Source organism: Borostomias antarcticus (genome assembly GCF_949987555.1).
Source record: "Borostomias antarcticus genome assembly, chromosome: 12".
Classification (NCBI taxonomy): Eukaryota; Metazoa; Chordata; class Actinopteri; order Stomiiformes; family Stomiidae; genus Borostomias; species Borostomias antarcticus.
In genome coordinates, this window is record NC_140245.1 from 24,478,030 (window position 1) to 24,502,400 (window position 24,371).

At 51.1% G+C, this 24,371-nt stretch overlaps 1 protein-coding gene across 4 annotated transcripts in view; it reads right to left on the minus strand.

Annotated features, from left to right (window-relative positions):
• Positions 1-24,371, minus strand: part of LOC311316143 (nck-associated protein 5-like) — a gene marked incomplete at its 5' end in the record, with an annotated part of 135,426 nt that overhangs the window by 12,683 nt on the left and 98,372 nt on the right. For 3 of the 4 annotated variants that reach the window (XR_014630698.1, XM_084446926.1, XM_084446928.1), the window contains 9 exons: positions 55-366; positions 4,883-4,970; positions 6,379-6,535; positions 7,141-10,754; positions 11,428-11,616; positions 13,034-13,138; positions 20,277-20,396; positions 20,936-20,974; positions 23,335-23,403. Coding sequence is in view for 3 of the 4 variants with exons in the window: in XM_084446926.1 (XP_084303052.1) it covers positions 55-366; positions 4,883-4,970; positions 6,379-6,535; positions 7,141-10,754; positions 11,428-11,616; positions 13,034-13,138; positions 20,277-20,396; positions 20,936-20,974; positions 23,335-23,403 (4,693 nt within the window). The remainder of the gene's footprint in view (positions 1-54; positions 367-4,882; positions 4,971-6,378; positions 6,536-7,140; positions 10,755-11,427; positions 11,617-13,033; positions 13,139-20,276; positions 20,397-20,935; positions 20,975-23,334; positions 23,404-24,371) is intronic. The other variant, XM_084446927.1, reaches the window with a different exon arrangement.

The window sequence follows — 24,371 nt, forward strand, 5'->3', positions numbered from 1 at the left end:
AATCATATTTTGCTTTGATATGAGGAGGAGGAGGGGGAGGGGCTTCAGACTCACCTGAGGTGGATGGTTTCGGGAGGCGGCTCTGGACTTCCTGGATAAGGCTGGAGGTCACTGCAGGGTCAGAGAGGGAGTGGCCGGGGACGCCGGGGGCATGCGGGCGGGACTCGGGGGGGGAAGGCACTTTCACATGGGGCGGGGCCGGCGAGGGGGCGGGGGGGTCCTCGTCAGGCTCGGTGGGAACGCCCGCCACCCGGTCAGGGCTGGACTCGGATTTGGGGAGGTGGCGCCCGTTGGCCCGGGTGACTGAGTCGGGCAGCGGGAAGGTCCCGATCCCACTGTCCAGGGTTCTCATCTGACAGCTGGAGCCTGAGAGGACGGGAGGGAGGACAAGCGTGTGATGGAGAGGGGCGGAAAGTAACGGAAACGAAGGAGCCGATGGATTCACATGCAACGGAAGGGGTTATGGGTGAACAGGGCATCTTGGGTAGTGTAGTGCAGTTCAATGACAGGGGGAGTGAATGGAAAAGGAAAGAGAGCATTAGTTCACCGCCTGCTAGTGATCGGCAGACCGACTCTTTTCAAAGATTCGGTTCCTTCCGAGTTGATGCATCTAATCGTATCGAACCCGTTTTGATTCTTACACGCACGTGTGATAGTGCACGCACGTCAGATAGCTAACCCCGCAAAACTTCACTCTAGCGCAATGAGTGCATGCATTACCAGTCAACATGTGTATTCACATTAATAAACCCAGATAGCAAGCGGATCTGGGCCATATACAGGCCAGATCTGGCCCTTGTGGTTTAGTTCCGGCCCATATATGGCCCAGATCCGCTTGCTATCTGGGAATCCAGTTAATGATCCAGTTCGACACAGGAGATAGTTCAACCATTTACTCAAACTCTGCCACACATACTGACAACGTACAGTACACACACACACACACACACACACACACACACACACATGCACCACACACCAGCTGATCCCATAGCAACCGACACTATTGTTTGGGTCTTATTGTCGGGGGTGGGTGGGGGGGGCAGTAGTATTCGGGACGTTCGACAGACTGGATCAGACACTCAAAAGAGTCATTCAAAAAGATGATTTTGTTCATTTTCACACATCACTGCCACCTGCGTCGTAGTCCTGGATACATACAGCCAAAGGTTTGTCTTCAGATAATTCTGAAGGAAGTGAAGTAGAAACACAAAGTCTCTTAATGTTGATTATATATTATTTTGTGCAGATCGCCCGGTTCATCTCTGCGAGTGGTTGGCAGTTCTCTGCGAGTTCTCATATTATTACTTGAACAAGGGTACTTTGACTGCTATAAAAAGGCTCTAATGATGTATACTGACGATTGTAGGCCCTCCTACAGTACATGGTCCTCTGTATATCAAATATAATTTCATCAATTTGGAGCACAGCGTGATCTTGTGTTCATGATTTCCTGGTACAGTACCTCCTACATCACCATTATGTGTCGCTAGGCAGATTTAACACATTGCTCGCACTTGATATGTTCCATGCTGTGTGATAATAATAATCATGGACCAGTGCTGCAGGCAACAGATGGACGAAATTTAAAATACAGTTTGCTAAGCTTCGACTCGAGTGAAACAGATGGACGACCGTTCCATGATAGGTGTGAATCATGCTCGCGATGGCTTTCTGCTAATTAAAAGAATCAATTACAAATATGAAAGTAAACATGATGACATGTATTAAGTTGTAAAAGAGTGTAAGGGCACCCCTATTCGGGTTCATATTCAAACTGCAGCTGTTCAACTGTTAAACTAAACAAATCAATGCACACTTTCGGATATCCATTCTCATTTGGTTCAATAGTACAATATTGAATATTGTGGAAAGTTCATTATTTTCGGTAATTTAATTCAAAAACTGTAACTTTCATATATTATAGATTCATTACACATGAAGTGAAATATTTCAAGGCTGATTGCCTCCAGACGCTCCGCGTTGATGCAGTAATTTGTGAAAAAGAAGCTCCGATCAAGTATTGAGTGAATAAAAGAACATACTGAACATACTGTACAATCATAAATATTAAATCAAAAAAGGCTAGAAATATTTCACTTTGTGTAATGGATCTAGAATACATGAAAGTTTCACCTTTTGAATTAAATTACGGAAAATAATGAATTTTTCACAATATTAAAATTTTTGGGGATGCACCTGTATATTGTAGACCTACTGTACAGGGGTGGGGATCCTGGGGGGGTCAGGGGGGACATGCCCCCCCCAATATTCAGATTGGGGTAGAGGCATTCAAATGACCATACAGCCATGTAGGAAGATATTGAATACTCTTGCAACATGTCAATGTAAATGTCCCCCCAAAGATACAGATCCCCACCACTGCTAATGTATGTTGTAGTAATCCAGCCTTCGAGACCTTGGGCTAAAAGCCAGTCAGTTTGGCTAGTTACAGCATCCTTGGAAATAATGGATCCTTTTTAGTTGGCACTTATGTTGGAAGATAATTCTTTTGAAGAGATATTTCTCTCCCTAAAAGAAAACTTGGCAAGTCATGATTTCACCATTCTCTTTCACAGGGAGTCATGGGACCAATGTTTTTTTGTTTTTTTTGTTCTGTATTTTCTCCGAGACGGATCGATTTCTACAAGCCCTGGCCTCCATCCCCTCGGCCATCGTGACCTTGTCTCGAACAGATACCAGATCGTAAACATCGCCCCCCTCACGGCCTTTTCTCTGGAAAATCTGTGCAAACCCATCAGCACACACAGCCGAACAAAAGGTTGTTTACAGTTCTTACAGTTCACCGATAGAGATTAGGCCCGCATGGACACTCTGCTCGCAAAAGGTCCATTATTCCCTCCGCAGATCCTAACATGCTGATTCAACCTCTTCAGACATTTTCAACCTCTTCAGACATTTTCAGAAGCACTGTGCGTTCTACTATAGAACGACTGCAATAAAACAATATTGCTCCTGCAAACTTGCAACTACAGGACATTTAACATTTAACTCACGTTGCATCAAAACAAGTTACTCCATGAAGTTCCAGAAACGCTCTGATTGAGATAAAGTGGGTAAAGTCAGATTGAGTGTGATCACTCAATAGTACACAGCCCAGATAGCAAGCGGATCAGGGCCATATACAGGCCAGATCTGGCCCTTGTGGCTTAGTTCCGGCCCATATATGGCCCAGAATCATTACACATCCGCTTGCTATCTGGGAGTGTTAATGCTTCTGTAAATGTACGCACGGCCCCCACACACTACTGTATGTGTGAGAATGAGTCCTCGGTGGGTATGACAGTTGATGTGCACACAAAACTCCTTTGACAGATGGCTTGTTACTGTGTGTTCCTCTGGTAAGTCTGCCATGAGTCATCGTGGCGTCCACTCATGTGCAGAGCGCGTGGGAAACGTACGGACGGTCAACTACACCATGATTCTCTCTCACGATGACACAGACTTGATTAACCTGACTCTTGTGCATGTTGACTCCAGGAATAAGTGTGTGAAAAACCCATGATGGTCCATGGAACACAACGCTTTATAATACCTTGTAGTTTTAGTAATACCTTGTAATACCTTATAGTTTTAGTGTAAAGGGCACCTTGACACCACCGCTAAGGTGGTTTCAAGATGCCCTTTACACTAAAACAACAACAAGGACAATGGTAATTCTACAGTACCTAGATGCAACAGACAGTATTGAATAGAGGTTGAAACTCTATTTCCTGTGATACCAATCCCTACGTTATTAAACCAGCAGCCAGAAGCCATGTGAAGAAATGGATGATGAAATCCTTTTATGAAGGATTTGTCCCTTTGTATACAGTATCTACATCAGCAGTGTACAGTATATCTGATCTACACGACAGAAACACCGCTTCCAGTATTTCACCTTTATTACACATAAAAAAAATACATTTTTTGACTGAGGTGACATTACTAGGGCTTGATTCCGGGACGATACTGCATGTGCACACTGCTGAAATCTTTATATGACATATAATTTATACTGAGAGACTGAGGTTCTGAAGTGGGTGAATGTGCTTAGCTGGCAGAATTAGAAATGCCATTCGGTTAATTAGAACACAGAGGCGATTATGAACTCTCGAGAATGTTTGGCTTGCTTCCGCTGTACGGGACCGAGTTGAATTAAGCGAACATTTATGCTTCCTGGAAACTCGCCCAATGTCAAAACAATAAGGTGTACTATTTGAGAAATAGACCCGTTGATGGACTGTAGCATTAAGCAGTTTTCTTTTTACTAATATACTTTGGCAGAGCTTGGTCCATCTACAAATTACACACGAGTGCCTGGAGTGTCTGCAAAGAGACATATGGGGTTTTTAGTGGAACAAGCCTCCATTTGAGTGAGATACCGGTCATCGCTCACTCAGGGGACGGACTGCGGAGTGGCGGATTGACAAGTGGGATCGTTTACACACGGAACAGTCCGGAAACAAGCGCCTGGCATTATGCGGCTTCATTAAACATTGATTACGCTGTCCCAGTATGTGCTCTTAAGGCCTTCCACCTGCCAACGCTACGACGGGCCAGTAATGACCCGCTTCGTCACTGAGGTGGTGAGAATAGCTGTACATTAATTTATTCTCATCACTCGAGAATTCCTTCCGCTTATTCCCAGTGTGCCGTGCTCATCTCTGCGTCCCAGGACACATGTCAATTACCATGTCAGTTTTCTGTTTGCCCCCCCCCGTGTTTTAGACATAGACATATGTCTGTGTTTGTGTGTGTGTGTGTGCTGCAGCGCTAAAGGGTTTCTAGAGTACCGTGGAACATATTATTTATATACAGTACTGATGGCTCCCGGTACAGTGTGACATAATAATGTACACAAAGACGACGCCTGACCTACCGATCATGTGGTCCTGACAGGAGGCTTCTGGGATTGGGTCCTGCTCGTTGTCTTCTCTTGTGCTCATCTTCTGTGTCACTATGATCGCCTGTTAGGATACAAGAACGCATGCTTTGTTACAGTAGATGAAGGAGACAGAGGTTTCGAATAAAACACTGTATAAGCTCTATGAAAAAAAAGTATATGCAAATATTATTACATAGTATTAGGTATATATAGGTATAGGTATAATATACTACAAATAAGTATACAATAATATACATATAATTATATTATTATTATTGTATTATTATTATACAATAATAATAATAACAACAACAGCATTAATAATAATAATAATAATAATAATAGCAATAATGGTAATAATGATAATAATGATAATAATAATAATAATAATAATAATGATAATAATAGTGATTATTATTATTATTATAATTATATTACTTATTTACACTATTCATGTATAAATGTTTTCTATATATTCTAAGCTATAAGAAAGAAAGAAAGAAAGAAAGAAAGTAAAGTATCAGAGTGAAAAAGTGCAACTAAGATGGATAAATTGGGGTGAACTGATAGAAAAGCATTTCCTCACACTCAGATCCATGCAGTGTTTCACTTTAAACAGCTGAGCTTTTGGTGTGCTAGACCTTCGTCGGAGCACACATCTGTAACGTATCGGTGAATCGAAGGTAAATCCATCTAACATTCTCACCCAGAGCGACCCGGAAAACAACACTATTTCAAACCATCTCCTTCACAGCGGGAGTCCAGTCAGTGGGAAGCAACAGGGTACGAGGACTCATATAGCACACATGCTCGCTTCCACAGAGGGGCGGTTAAAAGGGTGTTGTCCTTGGACACGGAGCGGGGACAGGGTCACAAACGCACTCTTTAAGTTTCCGTAGACAGGGGAGAGAGCGGAGAGAAAGGGGAGAGAGCAGAGAGAGAGAGAGCGGAGAGGAAGGAGAGAGAGCCCAACCCAGGAGAGTATTAAATGGACCTTAGTTAAATTGAGTGTCTGCGATAAGAGGCTCCTCCATGCTATCAAAAGTCCACACCAGCTGGATTGAATTTCAAGTATATTGCAGTCAGAATCTCTCTCTCTCTCTCTCTCTCTCTCTCTCTCTCTCTCTCTCTCTCTCTCTCTCTCTTCCCTCTCTCCTTTCTCCCCCCCCCTCCATCCTCCCACTGGTTTGACACAGAACGAAGTATACCTCCACAAGGTCAGATTTGGGTGGCACGATTTCTAGAGCCGAAAAGGTGAAATGCTGTGTACATACAGGGTGTTATACTATGCTGAATTGATCCCAAGCTTGGAGGGAAAAGATCCTAATCGAAGTGTGTGTGTGTGTGTGTGTGTGTTCGCTGTCGATGCGAATGTGTTTGGCCGCGGAGACATGGAGTTTTCGAGGTAGAGATGGCGAGATAGAGAGGAGAGACGCAGAAGGGGGAGGGGCTGAGAGGACTGTAATATCCTGGAACGCGGCGAACGGCACCTGAAGGTTGAGCAGTTTCATTACGGGGGCTGTCTTCTCACTCACGGCTTTATCTCGGCCCGTCTCCATATCGGCCCTCGGCTCGCCACCGTGTTTCTGGAGAACGGGGGCGCCGGGCGGGGGAGCAGTCGGGGGTTCGGCCTTTAGCGCCACGCGCCTGTACGGGAGAAACAGGGTTTGATTCAACGGGTTTTGCCGTCTTATCAAGTGTGCAGGTGGATTGAGATCAAAGTGATAAATTGCCTTGCCCTCCTCTAACACTTCCATATTCCCTCCGCGGTCTCCCGTCTGAAATCACTTCTCCGTAGCTCTCTCCCCCGCTCTCAACACCTCGCGCTCTGACTCCCGGATCAGTGAGTGATAAATGTTTGTAACGGCTCTTGATAAAATCTGCCGGTTGAGCTTAGCGTATGGCATTAAAATGGAGGATGCGTGTGTGTGTGTGTGTGTGTGTGTCTGCGCTACTTCAGCGGAGATACCTGGAGATTGACGCCGTCTCTAGATTCCTGTCTAAGGACGCATGCTGCGCTCACTCAAGCGCAGCCATAAATCAAACGGACAGCCCGTTGATGTCGTGTTTACCTCATCTACCTCTGAACATTGATCATGTCGCGCCTAAAGCTACGGTCGACTACGTGGCTCGAGCGTTTCTCTCCGCGTTAATCGACCGCGGCCGCTTGCTTCGGTCGCGTACAGACTCGACGGTGATGGGGAACGCGGAACATGACGAATCAACGGGATTCGGGCCGTTGTTATACCAACCTGCCGAGAAGGTCCTTCATGAACTGATCTTTCCCGATGTAAACTGTGGAACACTGGATCTGATTGGCTATCTGCCCCATCTGGAGGTTGCAGTGGTCCATTATTGAGCTGAGCTTGTTGTTGTCGCACGCCCCCGGATCCTGGATCTCCTTACAAGGGCTGTCGGTCTTCTTCTTCTCCTTCTTGTCGGACTTCATCTGCTTGCCTCCGAGCACCGATCCGATCTTGAGCTCTCTCCCCTTCGTGGCGTCGGATTTCTTGCCGTTCAGGGCGGGCAGTTTGCTCCTACGCAGGCCGAACCAGTTGGCCAGGGAGGGGCCCGTCTTCTGCTTGGCCTCCGACGCCGTGACCTTCTCCTGGCCCTGGCCTTTCTGCACGTTCTCCTCGATGCCCATCATGACCTTCTCCTCGATGGTGCAGCAGGCCGCCGGGCCGGCCTGATGGTCCGCCTCCTCTGGTCCTCCCAGGGGGGCGCCGCGCGGTTGGGCCCTGCCGACCCGGCTCTGCTCGGCTTTACCGGGGCTCGCCGCCTTCCCTCCGCCGCCCGGCGCCGGCGCCTCCGGGCCGTACGCCGGGGAGGGCGGGGACTCGAACTGGGGGTGGGACGCCACCTTGGCCGCCCTCCTGGAGTTCCTCAGGCCGATCCTATCGGCCAGGGGTAAGCTGCGCGCCTCTTTCTGCGGGGGCGTCGCCGCACTTTCCCCTTTGCCGCCGCCCCTCGCGCCCTCGGCCTGGGAGCCGGACTTGGGGGCTTTCTCCGGGAGGACCTGATGGCTGCTTGACGCCGTCATACCCCCGTAATGACTCAGCCTGTTGCCAGGGCAACGGACCGGACTCTCCCCCGAAGCGCCCGAGGGCTTCGCCTGCAGGCCCTCCGCGAGGGAGCCCTGTCTCGTTAGCGAGCTCTGTCTCGTTAATGAGCTCCCTCTCTCCCCCGAGTTGGTGATGATCTGCGTCCGGGTCTTTCCAGGCCCGTCGGGCCCGTTAATATTGGGTTTCTCCATGTAATTGGTGCTGAAACTCTGGCTGCGCGCCTTCGCCCCGTTCATGCCCAGCGCCGGCTTCAGGTGAGGCTTGGCGCTGACCGATATAGACCTCAAGAACAGACGGCCGTCCCGGTCCGCCTTACCGCACGCCTCCGCCTCCTCCGGCGCCGTGGCGGCGCGCGCCTCTCCTTCCCGGACGCCGGCCCGGCCCTCGCCTTTGGCCTCCGCGACGGACGACGCGGGCGGCGGGTCGATACCGTACGCGGGCGGCGGCGACGACGGGCTCTCGTCGGGAGTCGCCGTCTCCCTGGAGGCGGAGTTGATGTGGTCCTTCTCCTGCTTTCCTGGCATGGAGGTGCTGCGCTTGTGGGAGGCGGTGGATTTCACGAAGGCCTTGAAGCCCATGGGGATGCGCGTTTTCGAAGCTTTCTCCGTCTGGACGGGGGCCGCCGCCGTAGGGGGGCCGGCGGGGGGGCTTGCGGCCGGCGGGGGAGGATGGAGCGGACCCCCCTGCGCTTCCGGAAGCTGGCTCTGGAGAGACGCGGGCAAACTACTGGAGGTCTTACACAGCTGAGGGGGACTATTTTCATTGGCGGAGCCTTTTTTACTGGTGAAGGTGCTATGCAGCGAATAGTTCTTTAGGGCGCTGTGCGGGTAGGGAGGGACATTCTTAGAGCTTTTAGGCGCGTTTTCCGGAGGGTCCGGCGCGTAGCCTGAGGACGAGGCGGGGAGGTAGTGTTTGGGGGTCCGTGTCGAAGTGCCTTTAGGGAGAGGGGTCTGGGTCAGACCGGGAAACTGGCCGGTTTTGTCGACCAGCTTCTGAGGTGCGATTGCTGTCCCGTAGCCTGCGTCCAAGTCTACGCTATCTTGGCCCTTGTAGGGTAACGTGTGTTGCATATTTGGTACAGGCGGCGGGTGGTAACTCGGGGGCGGCCCCCTCACAGTGGTAGGCGTGGGCGGTTGAGCCCCCGTTTTAAGTGCTTGGGGCGACCCGTCGTAGTTTGGTCTGATGAGCAAGGAGGTGGTACGGCCGGGAGGCGGGGGGGGCGAGGGGGACCTGAGTGCAGTTTTGCCGGTTTCATAGTGTCGGTCTCTGGTGGGCTGCTCGGCGTAGTCCACGTGGTCCAGGAGCCTCCTGGGGGGGTGCGGGGAGCCGGGGGCGGGGCTGGGGGCGGGGCCGGGGGCGGAGACTTTCACCCAGTCGCTCTTGCCAGGGAGCTTGAGGGCCGACGCCTTGGGGCTCTGAGTGCAGGGGGTCTTGATGAACCTGGACATTTTGACCGGAGGGGAGGAGGGGAACTTCTCCTGAGAGGTTGGTTCGGCGTTGGGGACCTTCGACCCCTTCAGTAGAGACCCCTTCCCCCGGCCGGGTATCTTAGAGCCGCCGGTCTTGGGGCCGGAGGCGTCGGTCATGGGCGGGACAGAGTGGACTTTGTTGGCCCGGTTGCCGGCCGGCTTTATCAGCTTCCTGGGCGGGGCCAGATGGATCGCCAGCCTCTCCGCGCCACCCTCCCCGCCCGCCACGCCCCGGCCGGCCTTGCCCTGGCATTCCGACGGCTTCTCTGGAGATTCCAGCACGGTGTAGTTCCTCGGGCCGACCCCTTTCTGCTTGACCGGCCTCTCCCTTGACGCCGGCTCCGAACACCCGGCGAGCGTTGTACTCCCGGGGAGGTTCGCCCGACTCCCAGAATCGGCGGGCGACTGCGGAGGGTTGAGTTCGATGGGCTCCCCGTCCACGTCGAATATAGCCATGAGGCGCTCCTCGGACTGGGACTTGGCCCCCTTGTGTTCCTTGATTAGGCTGAAGGGCCGGGGCCTCCCGTCCGCAGACTGGGTCCTCCCCTGCTCCCTCCTCGGACACGTGGGCGCCGGTAGCGGCGTGGACGCCTCCCTGGACAACCTCTCGGGCTCCTTCTGCGCCCGCTGGGCGACGGAGGGCAGGCCGGGGGTCGTCCCGAGGTCGCCGGCCTCCTCGGGCTCTGTGTCGGAGAGGCGCAGGGGGAAGTCGGGATCGACCTCCGCGTGCAGCAGGGCGGGGTCGAGGACGGCGGCGGCGCGGCCGCCGGACAGGAAGCTGCTGATGAAGCTCATGAGCTTCTCGGGGCGCTCCGTGTAGTCGCAGGGCGGAGCCCGCTTGGTGCCGGCATCCACCGCCGCCGGCTCAGCGTCCTGCAGTCCTTCCCAGCTGCATAGGCTGTCCGACACGCTGTGGGACAGCTTCTTACAATACATCCAGCCCTCCCTAACGGGCACGCTGTCCCCCCTGCAGTCGGCCGAACGAGGCGACTCGTCGTCCGCGTCGTCGGAGTCGTACGAGAACTTCCTGGCGCCCGGCGTCGAGGAGGCGGCGGCGGCTCGGCCCGTGTGAGGCTTGGAGACCGCCTTGCTCCCGCTTTTGACGCCAAGCGAGTAGATGCCCTCGTTGGAGTTCATGCAGTCCTTGTAGACCGACGTGGAGACCCGGGGGGACGAGGAGGCCCGGGGTCTCCGTCTCTGCAGCTTCCGGAGGCCCTCCAGGATGTGGCTCTCCTTCCCCCGGGCGGAGCGCGGCGGCTCCTCCGGGGGGACGCAGACGCCGGCGGGGGCCGAGGAGCCCAGGCTCAGCCTCTTCTCCCAGGTCAAGGACGACTAGACGGAGAGAAGGGGGAGAAAAAGATTCAGTTCGGTTATGTAACCGCGGCGCAAACGAGCTGGAAAACAGCAGCGAACCAGCGAACACGCACGCCGGTCTTTTGGCCGGTTTGTGGGGAAATCGTTTTGCACAAGGAGCTGGCGCTGAGTCCATTCTCTGCAGCAGTTGGCTGCAGCGGAGATAATTACTCAGGCAAGCTGTTACTCAGTCTGCAATTACAATTTCTGACTCATTTTCAAAGGCCCGATGGACGGAGTAAACACTAAAGTCGACGCTTTGCTGAAATATTGAATATCCGCACAATTTTAGCAAGTTTCTTTAAAATAATTAGGCCACTGAATGTGCATCACTCTGGATCTACACAAATGTTAAGGACGATTACAACTATTCGATGGCAAACATTTAGCTCATGACTACCATAGAGGCGACCTACAGTACCTACAGTAAACTTACTATTTCCAATATGAAATGAGTCTTTGTTTTCATACTATACAGTATAATTTCAAAACGGATGAACTCCATGTTTCTGAACACACAACAGGAGGAGAACTACCCAGATAGCAAGCGGATCTGGGCCATATACAGACCAGATCTGGCCCTTGTGGCTTAGTTCCGGCCCACATACGGCCCAGATCCGCTTGCTATCTGGGTAATGATCGGTAAGCGTACCATTTTCCCACAGGACCGCGCGTCGTTCCAGGTGTAGGAGCCGCTGGAGTACTCGCTGCACGCGCTGGACAGGGACATCTCGCTGCTGCTGCGGCTACATCGGGGGTAGGCCCACGCCGGCGCCGCCACGCTCAGCTGGCTCACACACTTGGACGCGGGAAGACCCGCCTTGCCAAACAACTGGACGTCCTGTGAGAGAGAGAGAGACGTTAGTTCGTGGAGAGACGGCCTACGATTGAGTCTCACGGCCACTAATGTTCCACTTGTTCTCCCGGTCAAGGGTTCCAATCTTGACGCGTGGAACTCCTGTCTAAGGCTTGGTCGAGATTTAGATATCGCCGGCGTGATCGTGTTTAATCCACACCGTTGAGTGTTGAAACCACAGGCAGCTTAGAGGTTTAGGTGGTGTTGGAAAAACATATCCTTTTTAGGGACAGATTCCATTCCTACACTCAATACTCTGACAGAGAGATGGAGACCCAGATAGCAAGCGGATGTGTAATGATTCTGGGCCATATATGGGCCAGAACTAAGCCACAAGGGCCTGATCTGGCCTGTATATGGCCCAGATCCGCTTGCTATCTGGAGAGTGGGAGCCAGGAGAGCAGCTTGGCTCCGATCAGAACGTAAAAGGTGATAAAGGATGATCTGGGCAATGGCGAGAGCGATCGGTCAGGGGATGGGGGGACGAGCAGCTGTAGAACAGGTGGTGCGGGCGTGGCTCTCGGTCACATGTCACGCAGAGGTCGTTCGGCAGGGTCACGCGGGAGGGTAACGACGTCGGGGGACGGGTAAGCTGAGAATCAGTGACTCGGATTGGCGGCTCCCGTAGCGCTATCAGGATGGGTGCATAACAGCTGGCGTTTTTATTGGTTATGGATGTGCAACATTCGCACAGGTACAGTACTCCATGACCCGAATGGAGCACGTTTGCAGCAGATGGTTCCAGCTTGCAGCCTGTAATTGGTTATTTAAGAAACAATATCCCATCACGGGTCTGTGAGCGTTCTGCATCCGAACATTACAACAACAAGCAAACGGGCTACTCATATTCAGAATTCTAATCAATTGTGTCAGTAAATGTTTCCCGTTAGATTCCGCACGTACATGCAGACGTCAAATCTGTAACTACATTTCATTTCAATGAATGCGTCACTTAAGAATATTTTCTAGGGCAAAAGAAGGCATTTAACACGTTAAAATATTTTTTACGTCTTAATTTTTCATCCATTTTGCAACCCTTCCCTACAGGTGAATGGACATCAGAGGCCTCAAAGGGTTACATGCTAAAGAACCGAGTGAAATCATTTCCTAATGCATAATATATAAGATGACTAATGTACTCCACTGTCCCATTGACTCGTTTTTAATGCTTCAATCGATGGTTTTCTGGTAATATGACATGGATTTATTCCTTTTAGAGCCAAGTGATACTTTTACTGCCAGCTCTGCTTGCCGAGAGCCGCAGGTCAGATCTCCAAATAGTTGAACCGGTATTTTAATCCCCTCTAATGATTTCGCTCCGGGCCTTCGTGTCAGTTGTGATACCTGAACAATTCATATGGGATTGGAAAGTGCAATCCTGATTTCCCCCCATTACTCTTACGTGAGGCGGTGAGTCCGTATTCCTGGAGAGAAGGAAGTTTTTGCTTCTCTCCGGCTCCAGGAGCAAGTCGGCCGCCGACAGATGCATGATCCTCGAGTGGAGTTTCTGAAAGCACAAGGAAGGACAAGTCTCACTCGCTGACTCTCAACCGCCAAGGTTACCGGCGCGTAAAGAATTGGCGGGCTGAACTGAATGGGGGAGAGCGACAAAAGAAGATGGCGCTGACAGAGGAGATAACGTTTCACACAAATGCTTGTATCTGATTCAAAATACCTCCCTGAGAAAGACGATTCTCAACTCGGTAAAATTCTCAGTCTATAGCCGACTTTATCGCCATCAAAAGAAGAAAAAAGAACAGAAGAATGAAAAATAAAAACATAAATTAATTTTAAAAAACTGAACAAGAAGGTAAATAAACTAAACAAGAGCCACCAATCCCGTGATTGAGCAGTTGCAGCCCCCAAACCCCCCCCACGCCCGCTCCTGCACTGCACACTCTTCAACGGTCTTAACTCAATGTCATTAATATCATCTGTGAAAAATAATTAATGTGAATGGGAAATAATTGCATCAGGGAACGAGGGATTCCTTTGGTTTTTTAAATTCATTCTCAGACACTATTTTGCGATCCATTCTTTTCTTTACTTCTTGTGCACTGGGGAAGGACACTAAATCAAATACATTTCCGCATACTAATCTCCAACCTAATTACCGCTCAGTTCCCCGAGCCCAGATCAGTACTTAACTGCAAATGTGCTGAAACGGAACACTTGTCGCTCTAAGGGCAGCAACTCTAACGCTCATTTAGGGAGCAGCCTATACGTTTCCATGCTGGCAAACACATCTATCTACTTCCATTTCTTGTTCGTCGGATTACGCTGCTTGTAGTTAATGCTCACACTGTGCGCCCACTGGGAGGAAAAAAAGATTTGTTAGGAAGACTTTCATGGCAAAAATGCGAGTCACCTTGAAAAATATGATAAGAGTTTCACTCATCTTGTTTCAAGGCTTATGGAATGCGTGCAATTGCGTATGTGTGCGATTGCTGGATAATATATTGAGCTGCTGCTCCAAGCCCAAGGATATTGACATTGAACATTATAACATTGAACCATATCGTTGTATTGCTGCCATTATGTGGCCGTACATCTCAGGTTTCTTTAGTTTCTTTTCTTTTTTACTCAACTAAATGCTGAGGAAACTGAAGTTCTCATAGTTGCTGCTGACAGCATTGCTCAAGGTTCTTGTAATTGCTGTGGCACCCTCTTTGCCATGGGTGGACACAAGGCTGCCACCGGGGCGCACAACGCTCCTGTGGCTGCGTCCCGACAGTCCTCAGAGGCGCACAGACCCCGCTCCCTGATTCAGCACCCTGGACAGCGTGGCCAGGTCACGGCCCTTCCTGGAGTTCAGCACCCTGGACAGCGTGGCCAGGTCACGGCCCTTCCTGGAGTTCAGCACCCTGGACAGCGTGGCCAGTTCACGGCCCTTCCTGGAGTTCAGCACCCTGGACAGCGTGGCCAGGTCACGGCCCATCCATGAGTTCAGCACCCTGGACAGCGTGGCCAGGTCACGACTCTTCCTGGAGTTCAGCACTCTGGACAGCGTGGCCAGGTCACGGCCCATCCATGAGTTCAGCACCCTGGACAGCGTGGCCAGTTCACGGCTCTTCCTGGAGTTTAGCACCCTGGACAGCGTGGCCAGGTCGTGGCCGGAATATACAAGCCATTCAAGGTCGTCACGGCCACCCTGGGGCCCAGCTGGCACCACTCACCTCATCAACCATCGTCCTGCAGAAACACCAGCTGCCGCCTATCAGCTGGGACTGCTGAGAACCCCAGGGAGAAGACCAGACAGCGGTCAGAGGACTCAGTGAGCAGACGGACCTGGTTGATGGTGGCGCTGGTTGTTCTGTTCTGGAATATTGCTAATGTGACCGTTTTTTACTCTGCTCACGCCGCAGGTCGGAAACCCGGACCGCACCCCAGAGTGACAGAGCCTTTGAGTCTGGGGCACCTAGATTGTGGAACGCTCTTCCTCAGGACTTGAAAGCAGCATCTGTTTAGACAGGCATTCGTCAAATTAATTTGTCTATGACTGTTGTCTTTTGTCCTGTGTTGTCTTGTGTTTAATTTCATCGACTCTCTGTCTGCATTTTAACCTGTGCACTTTGTGAGACCTCTCTGTGAGAAGTGCTGCATAAATAAAATCTACTTACTTTGCTTACTTACTTAAAAGCACTGTCAACATTTTATGCCAGAGAGCTGTCAAAATGTTATCCCAGAGCTGTCAACGTGTTATCCCTGAGAGCCGAGTAAACCCACCATGACTGACACCAGTAATGAGCAGAACCTCCGTACGGGCTGAGAGGGCCGAGGTGAGGAGCAAAAACAGACGCCGCAGCGTGGAAGAGGTGGACTCTAGGACCATGAAATCAAATTACAAAAACTAAAGATCAGATAGATTAATAATTTATATTGTCCTTGAATATAAACCCAAGACATGCGGACGGACGGACAGACAGGGTTCAGGCCAACATGTCACCATAATTTTACCATACTTCCTGAAGGAGACGCGAGGAGCCAGTGGTATTGAAACGGAGACAGCCTCCCATCAATACTGTCCGGCCGGGGCGTATCGGCCGGTTCACCATTTCTGGAAATCCACAACCTTTGAGGTCACTTTACTAGAGAGCTCCATATTTTATAACTTTGTCGATTTGGCAGCGGGAAATCAATGGGGACGTAGAAAGTGGGAGTGTGCTCTGTTGTTCTCTACTCGCAGAGAGAGAATCTAATATTTATGCTTTCATATACTGTAGATTTGAAGGAAATTAAATGGATCTGAGAAAAAAAAAAAAAAAAACGGTTCTAAATATAATAGTTTAACGGTACACTGTATGCATTTCCCCCGATGGAGAACAAGATGGAGGAGTGAGAAGAGGAGATGGAGTACCGTTAACGTTGCTGTTGCTTAAATATAAAAACAAAAACAAAATAGACACATCTCTCAGCTGACTGGACAGAAAACAACTTATTGTCGCCGTTAAGCATCGCCGGTCCTTCAGGAGAGACCCCCCCCCCCCCCCCCACACACACACACACACCTCCAAGCAGACAATGAAATACATCAGTGGCTCAACACCGCTTGCTTTTTTTAAGAACTTTAAACAGCAGTTGGCCTTCTCGCCAGCGATAAAACCACAGCCGGGGAAAATGAGTCTCTCCGAGTCGAGTCCATATCGGCCGGCACCATCGTAGTCTATTCAGCCACATGGGATGGGAGTGGTTAAAGTGTCATGGAGGGGGGCGGGGGGGGGGTGATCTTATCTTAGGGGTGCTGGATTTCACCTCCTCAGCACGGCTCATCAAGGATTCAGTCAATAGTGTCACAAGGCCATGGAGAGGGGGGGGCGAGGAGGGAGGGGGAGGGGGAGGGGGGGGGTATGACAGGACGGCGGTACTTGACAGTGCGATCCAGGCCAAGGACATGCACTCATCCGTGCGTGCGCTTTCGACCGCACGTTACCCCCTAAACCACCCGTCCTCGAGGATCCACAGGGTCTTTATTCGCCCCGTGTATAAATACGGGCGCCGTAATACAATGACATGCTTGGCGCGGGTCTGATTCAACGCTCGTGGCCTCACGGCGCTGGCGGACGCGGATCGGGCCGCTTTTCTCTCGTCGGGGTTTCTTTGGGTCGGCGCTTTCTAAAGCGGGGTTGGATTTCCTCGAGGCCGGAGAAAAACCGGTCCCGGTTCCGGTTTGCGTACGTGAACGAGACGGCTTTCCGGGTGCTGCTGCGGCCGAAGACGCCGCTCGTTCTGCCCAATCAAAATACAGACATCCGGCTGACGCCGTGGACGTGAAACACACACCCACACACCCCCTCAGAGACCAGGATTCTAGCCCTAGACCCATGACCATATAGATCAGGATTCTAGCCCTAGACCCATGCCCCTAGAGACCAGGATTCTAGCCCTAGATCCATGACCATATAGACCAGGATTCTAGCCCTAGACCCATGCCCCTAGAGACCAGGATTCTAGCCCTGCTCCAAAGTGCTCCTGGGCATCTGACCATACCCCATCATTGCTTTCTTAAAGTAAAAAATACAAAAGGAAATGAAGGGAATACATGAATACATGAACAATCTCACTGCTGCAGAACCCCAACCGCTTCAAATTGAATCAAGTAAAAATAGCGAGGTGAAAGAAATAGTTTTCAGAGGTGGTCTTGAAGCACATACTTTGCACAGTATTTTCCCAGTAAATGACAACTCAATTGAGACCATCATGCCACTGATTTCTGAAAAGGCTGCGTAAGCAGAGAGAGAGAGAGAGAGAGAGAGAGAGAGAGTGAGAAAGAGAGAGAAGGAGAGAGAAAGAGAGAGAGAGAAAGAGAGAGAGAGAATGAGAGAGTGAGAGAGAAAGAGAGAGAAGGAGAGAGAAAGAGAGAGAGAGAGAAAGAGAGAGCGGGAGAGAGAAAGAGAGAGTGAGTGTTTGAGAGAGAGAGAGAGAGAGTGAGAGAGAGAGAGAAAGAGAGAGAATGGGAGAAAAAGTGAGAGAAAGAGAGAGAGGAGAGAGAAAGAGAGAGAGAGAGAGCGGAAGAGAGCTGCTGAGAGATACATTACTATTCCCAGTTCTGCACCTCTACCCAACACCTGGAGCGGAATGTCACACGACACAACAGCAGCAGCAGCAGGTCAACTGCCTCCCTAATCACAATCTCCATAGAAGGATAAATCTTTATCTGGGAAACTCAAGACCCACCCACGGGAGACAACGCATTTAATTACCCAGCTTGGGAGCGTTTCACAGTCAGCCACACACCTGGCGCTTCATGAACATCAAAAACTGTTTCAGTAGCTGAGGATCATTCTATAAAAGCTGTTAATTATCTATAATAAGAAGTAGTTTGTATAATGAGAAAAGTATACGGTTGATAGGAGAAGCAACTATTACCAGAACATTCATGCACTTTGGCAGAAAAAAGACTGCTACACTTTCTAGCGTTGTTTTAATTTACCTAAAATCGATTCTGTTTTCTGCAGATTCTTCCCCCGTCGCTGATATACTAGCCGTTACTCGCTCTCAGTAACTAACCCCAGTGTACGGCTCGGTCACACACACACACACACACACACACACACACACACACACACACACACACACACACACACACACACACAGCAATAGAAACCCACTTTGTATCTTATCGACAAAATCACTAACCGTGACAATGCAGGCTTTCAGGGCAATTAATGACCCCGCATGGAATTGTCATAAAGCACCGTGAGCCATCATCATACAATCAATATCATTTCCCTATTGTTCCATGTGATGTCACAATGTGATTAGATACACTATAGTTCTAGGAATTCATCAATCTTTTCTCTGGCCCTTTTAGAGATAAAATCTCGTTTTTTCACCGCTGAAAAATGCCTGGCTAAATATCTGTATTCCAAGGTTAGTCCCTGGGAAGCATCAGAAGGACCCTCCAGCAGATATAGATTCATACTTTTGGACTGGATCCATAACTAGCACTCCACACGTCCTGCATTACCCATACTGAACACATTGATTCATCACAGACAACCTTCTGAACATATTGGTTCATAAAAGAGAAAGGTAAAAGAAGAAATCAAATATGTTATTGCTAAGCATGGCAATGAGACAACCAACCATCAACAGGAACGTATCTGAGGTGTGTGTGTGTGTGTGTGTGTATGCGTGTGTATGTGTGTGTGTGTGTGTGCGCATGTGTGTGCATGTGTGTGTGTGTGTGCGTGCGTGTGTGTGTGTGTGACCGGGCCGTACCTGGAGGAGCAGGTCTGATGTGTGTGTGTGTGTGTGTGTGTGTGTGTGTGGGTGTGTGTGTGTGCATGTGTGTCTGTGTGTGTGTGTGTGTGTGCGTGCGTGCGTGCGTGCATGCGTGTGTGTGTGCGTGCGTTTGTGACCGGGCTGTACCTGGAGGAGCAGGTCTGATGTGTGTGTGTGTGTGTGTGTGTGTGCATGTGCATGTGTGTCTATGGGGTGTGATTAGTGCCAGCACACCATACTGAAACGCTTGACTTGCGCCTACTTAAGAAGACGCGATGACATCAAACGTCTAAACGCACGTGTATAATTTCCATTGACAAACAATGGAGAGACAGACGTCTCATAGCTGTAACGTACCTGTCACGCAGACGCAGTGCACATGTTGTTTACACGTATTGCGCATCGTGTGCGTGACGGCAACACTACAGGTTAGATGCGCCTCACATATGCGACACCAACACTACACATGACAGTTTGGTAAAATCATAGATGAACGTACGTACGTTCGCTTGTAATGTGTGCAGAAATTGCATAGCGACGTGTCAAACGTGCCAGTGCCTTGCAAGCGCAGCAGACGTGTTAGCGGCCGCACGTGTAAGATCAGTTGCCTTTAAATCATAGCTGGTTCTAATCTCGTCCTTGCCAATTGCGAATGCATTCTCAATAAATGGAATTCGCACATGTTAAGCAACTTGTTTTTAATAAAGCCTAATATCTGAATGACTCTTTCTTCGCAATTTAAAACAAATGTTCAGATACACGTGTTTCTTGTCAATAGAGGGGGCTGCAGCACCGTCAGCACCAGTTCGAACAGCCACAACCTATTTGAAAATGTAGCGATAGTGGAGATAAAACGACACATATCTAGGAAAAGTTATGCAAGGAGGGTCCTGGAATTTGATTGAGTGCAAATAAATATTATTAATTTTTATTCAATATGGACAAATGAGCCCCGCTCGCAGCTTCTAGTGCCCGCTGACTTAACACGAGCGTGCAAACGTTACATGCATGTGCGCAAAAATGGCACGGCAGTTTTGACACGTCACCCTCTGAGAATGCGAGCGACTCGTAACGCGTGCGTATATGCACGCCTATTAATCAGCTCGCCAAAGTACCTTTATACACGCAATGCAGGCGACGAAAGCACTGAGTGTTTGTTACGCTGGCACGAATCACACCCCATAGTGTGTCTCTGTGTGTGTGTGTATGTGTGTGCGTGCGTGCGTGCATGCGTGTGTGTGTGTGTGTGTGCGTGCGTGTGTGACCGGGCTGTACCTGGAGGAGCAGGTCTGATGTGTGTGTGTGTGTCTGTGTGCGTGTGTGTGTGTGTACCTGGAGGAGCAGGTCAGATGTGTGTGTGTGTGTCTGCGTGTGTGTGTGTGCGTGCGTGTGTGTGTGTTTGCGTGTGTGTGTGTGTGTACCTGGAGGAGCAGGTCAGATGTGGGTCGGACCCTCTGTTGGAACATGACGCTCAGGGTCCGGTTCTGCTGCTCCAGGTCGAACACCCGGGTCCGAAGCTTCAGACACTCCTCTCTCAAATCCTGGACACAGGAGGACACAGGCGTCTCACACACGCTAAGAGAACACGCTAAGATAACACGCTAAGATAACACGCTAAGATAACACGCTAAGATAACACGCTAAGATAACACGCTAAGATAACACGCCTAGGTCGATGTGTCCCTGACACGGAACTAACATTCATACCTTTCAATGAGGAAGAACTCTTATACACGCTGCACTATGCCACTTTGCACATAGTAATATATTATGCTTATTTTTAATGATTCCATGGGTTGGTTTTAGGAATGTACCCAGATAGCAAGCGGATCTGGGCCATATATGGGCCGGAACTAAGCCACAAGTGCCAGATCTGGCCTGTATATGGCCCTGATCGGATTGCGGCCTGGGTACTGTATGTTGTTGTGTTGTGTTAACTTGCGTTGATTGTCGAGCTCGTCTAAGATGATTTTCTGTCACTCATGACAGACTAACGTTTTCTGAATCTGAGTCTTAAAGATCACATCATTTTGTGAAAACTCGAAAAATGCACGGCTGATAATGGGAATAAGAGGCGAACCTTTTGTGTGAGAAGCGCCTGCACAACTTGATTGGCAACCTGAGAGAGAGAGAGAGAGAGAGAGAGAGAGAGAGAGAGACCGTTAGGGTGATTTGGCTACATCAGTGGGATGAGAGTGGAGAGAGCGCGACCCCGTTTGACCCGGCCCCGGAAAAAATCTATTCTCCGACTACCTCGGCTGCTGCTGCTGACTCCGCACTTTCCCCAAACAAGCTCCTCCGCTCCAAGACGATTACAGGCTTTGCCGAACATGACGGGCAAAATATATTGCAGTGTTTGTTGCCCCCCTCCCCTCCTTGCCGTCTGCCTCCAGGCCCCGAGGAGGGCGGGAGGGAGGGGTGTGTTGATTTCCTAATCGGCGCCCAATCAGCATAAATTCCCGGGCAAGGTGTCGTCGGGGAAGGGCGGGGGGGCGGGCGGGCCTCGAAGCGGAACGCTTCAGGGAGGGGGGGGGGGGGGGGGAGGGGGCTCCGCCGTGTTTGATTGTCCTGCGGTCCCAGACAGCAATCCAATCTGGGCCATATACAGGCCAGATCTGGCCCTTGTGGCTTAGTTCCGGCCCATATACGGCCCAGATCCGCTTGCTATCTGGGGTGGTGCCGTAGGCGGGCCGGGCTGATGCGGGAGCGCTGCGGAGTGGGTGGGTGGGTGGGGTGGGTTGTGTCAGACTAAAGCGCTGTTGTGCCACCCCGGTCGCAGAGCGCCTCTCGCCCCGGCCGCGGGCCTGGAGACCGCAGAGCATCGACCGGCGGCTCGGATTACGCTCCCATTGATTGGCTCATTAATGCGGCGTGGGGCGTCGGTGGCGGGAGGGTGTCCGCTCCTGTTGCCGCTGAATGATGGGAGATTGAGTTGTTATTGTGGCGAGGAGGCCGCCGCCGCGCCGTCGGGGAGAGTTACGGGGCCGTCGCCTCCAAGCTGGAGCGCCATAATTCATAAGCAGCGGAACTATAATGATCCTCCAGATAGATACTGGGGCTGAAAATCACATTCCGCTAGTAGAGTTAGACCCAGACAAACAGACAAAGCACACACGCACACACACGCACGAACACACACGCACACACACACACACACAAACGCCCGCACACAAACACCGAAAAACATGCTTTTCCCGGAGCAGTACGAGGAGCATCTGTAACCAGCAGGAGATCTCGACAACCAACCCCGACCATTACAATGAGATTCCCAGCTGTGCGGTTTCTCAAAAAGGCCTAGAGCCCCTCCAGCCCAGTAGTTAGAGCAGCAGAGTCGACCGGCACAACCCCCCCCCCCCCCCCCAACCACACACATCCGCACAGGACATGATCATTAGTGAACATTCTTCAGAAGGGAAGATGTGTTCTCCGCTGAGGGCAACACCGTAACACGGGTCGTGTCTTTGTGAGGGCAGGGGAGCGGAACTGAGACTGCGGCTCGGTCCTCCTCGGGCGACAGACACGGAGTCGGACTCCGAAGTTGACTTTCCTCACCGCGGCGGTCGAGCTGTGGAGCCACTGTGTGCCGGATTCTGACGGGGGAATAACAACGTGTCTCTATAGCTCTCTCTCACTCCGTCTCTCTCTCCCTCTCTCTCACTCTCTCTCTATCCCCCTCCCCCCTCTCTTGCTCTCTCTCCATCCCTCTCTCTCTCAATATCCCTCATCATCTATCTTCTCTCCCTGTCTCGGCCACCGAACCTGAGACCCGAGCCACCCCCGTGCCCCGTTAGCCGGTCTGTCCGTCTGTCCGTCTGTCCCTCTCCGCACGCGGCGTGGACGGCCAGACAGCCTCTGCCTCCCGAGCGGCTCGGCGAGCGGGCCCGACCGCCGGGGGGGCTCGTTAATTGACGTTACTGTCGTTTGGTTCCCTCGTGACGCCACTTACTCCCTGGCTCCCGAGTTCCTCCGACATACCGTACCCAGACAGCAACCCCATCAGGGCCATATACAGGCCAGATCTGGCACTTGTGGCTTAGTTCCGGCCCATATATGGCCCAGATCCGCTTGCTATCTGGGTAGGGATCCTCACTGCTCTGAGCGCCAGCGTTTCTATACTTCCTGGACAATTTGATTTCTAGAGACTCCCGCGGCTTCGAGGACGTTTCCTAGAGTGTCCCGTCGCCCGCGAGGCGCGGGTTCGAAGCCTCGCCCTCATCCAGACCTTGTATGAGACGGGAATGATATTCTTTTACAGGAAACCCAACCGGCAAGCCGAGGATGGCGCAATACCCCGTCTTCCCTTTGAAGAGTGAGAGAGAGGTGTCCGTGGGGCATTCTGGGTAAGGTCACTGCTCTTCAAAGAATTGCTAAGAGGGTGAGGAAGGGGATCCGCAGGGGGGGGGGGGGGGGGGGGGTGAAAGATTGATGGAGGAGGGAACGAGTGGAACGGAGAACCGGAGGAGAGGGGGCGACGCTCACCTCATCCAGACAGCGTTCGTACTGCTCTCTCTGGCTCTCCTTCTCCGAAGCCAGGGACGAGTTCTCCTCCTGCGCCAAAACAAAACACAACAAATACTCAGTCATCGCATTTAATGAGAACGCAGCCCGTCTATCGAGGGAAGAGCCCAAACAAACAATAATAATATGAACGGAAGGTATGCAAGAAGCGTACTGTACCGCTGTTCTGTTTCATTCCGCCGTACGACACCTCAGAGATACATGGGCGCGCCGGCGAGCACATACCAAGGACAGAGGGTAACAACGGAGGAGTTTCGGAGGCTTGAAAAGGTCACGTGTCAACGGCCGACCGGGACGGGCCAATAAAAATCTGCGGAGACCGGCGCCTCAAAAAGGTCAAGGAGATTGAAGTTATGACGCTGAACTTTTGAGGCGCGCACGTAAAGTTTTCAGGCGAAGAACCGGGGACGGCGCGAATAGAACGTGAGCGTCGGTCGGGCTCCGGGGGGGGGCGAACCAACAGGTTCACCTTTAAGGGCGAGGCCTATTGATCTCCGATGTTTCTCATTTGTCAAAAGTGTGCGCGGCATATGAGAAGCTGTTAGCCGAACATGCTCTCCTCGCCCTTACCCTTTATGGAAGCAAACCAAAGCCGGCCCGATGACTAAAACACACGGCGAATAATGACGAGTCAGAGGGTTCCGACGGCGTAATCTAGCGAACGCCTTCGCTAATGATGTGAAAGCCTCCGGCGGATGGGCCTTCCGCTCCCATTCACTATAACAGCTGCAAAAGATAAATATGGAACTATAAATAAATCTATTTATTAGCGCGCCGTTATTTTGCCTGCGCTAAAAGCTTTGTTGGACATCCTGTATTTGGAAATGCATGTTGTGACGATGCAAGGGTATGATGACCTTGAGAATAGGGAGGGATTCAATCTGGTGTAAAGCTAATAGGGCACGCAGTGTACACAGTTGAATGTACACAACAGCATAATGTCCAGTATCACGTTGCTGCTCTAGATTAATAAGAAACGCTTAGTCATTTATTGAAAT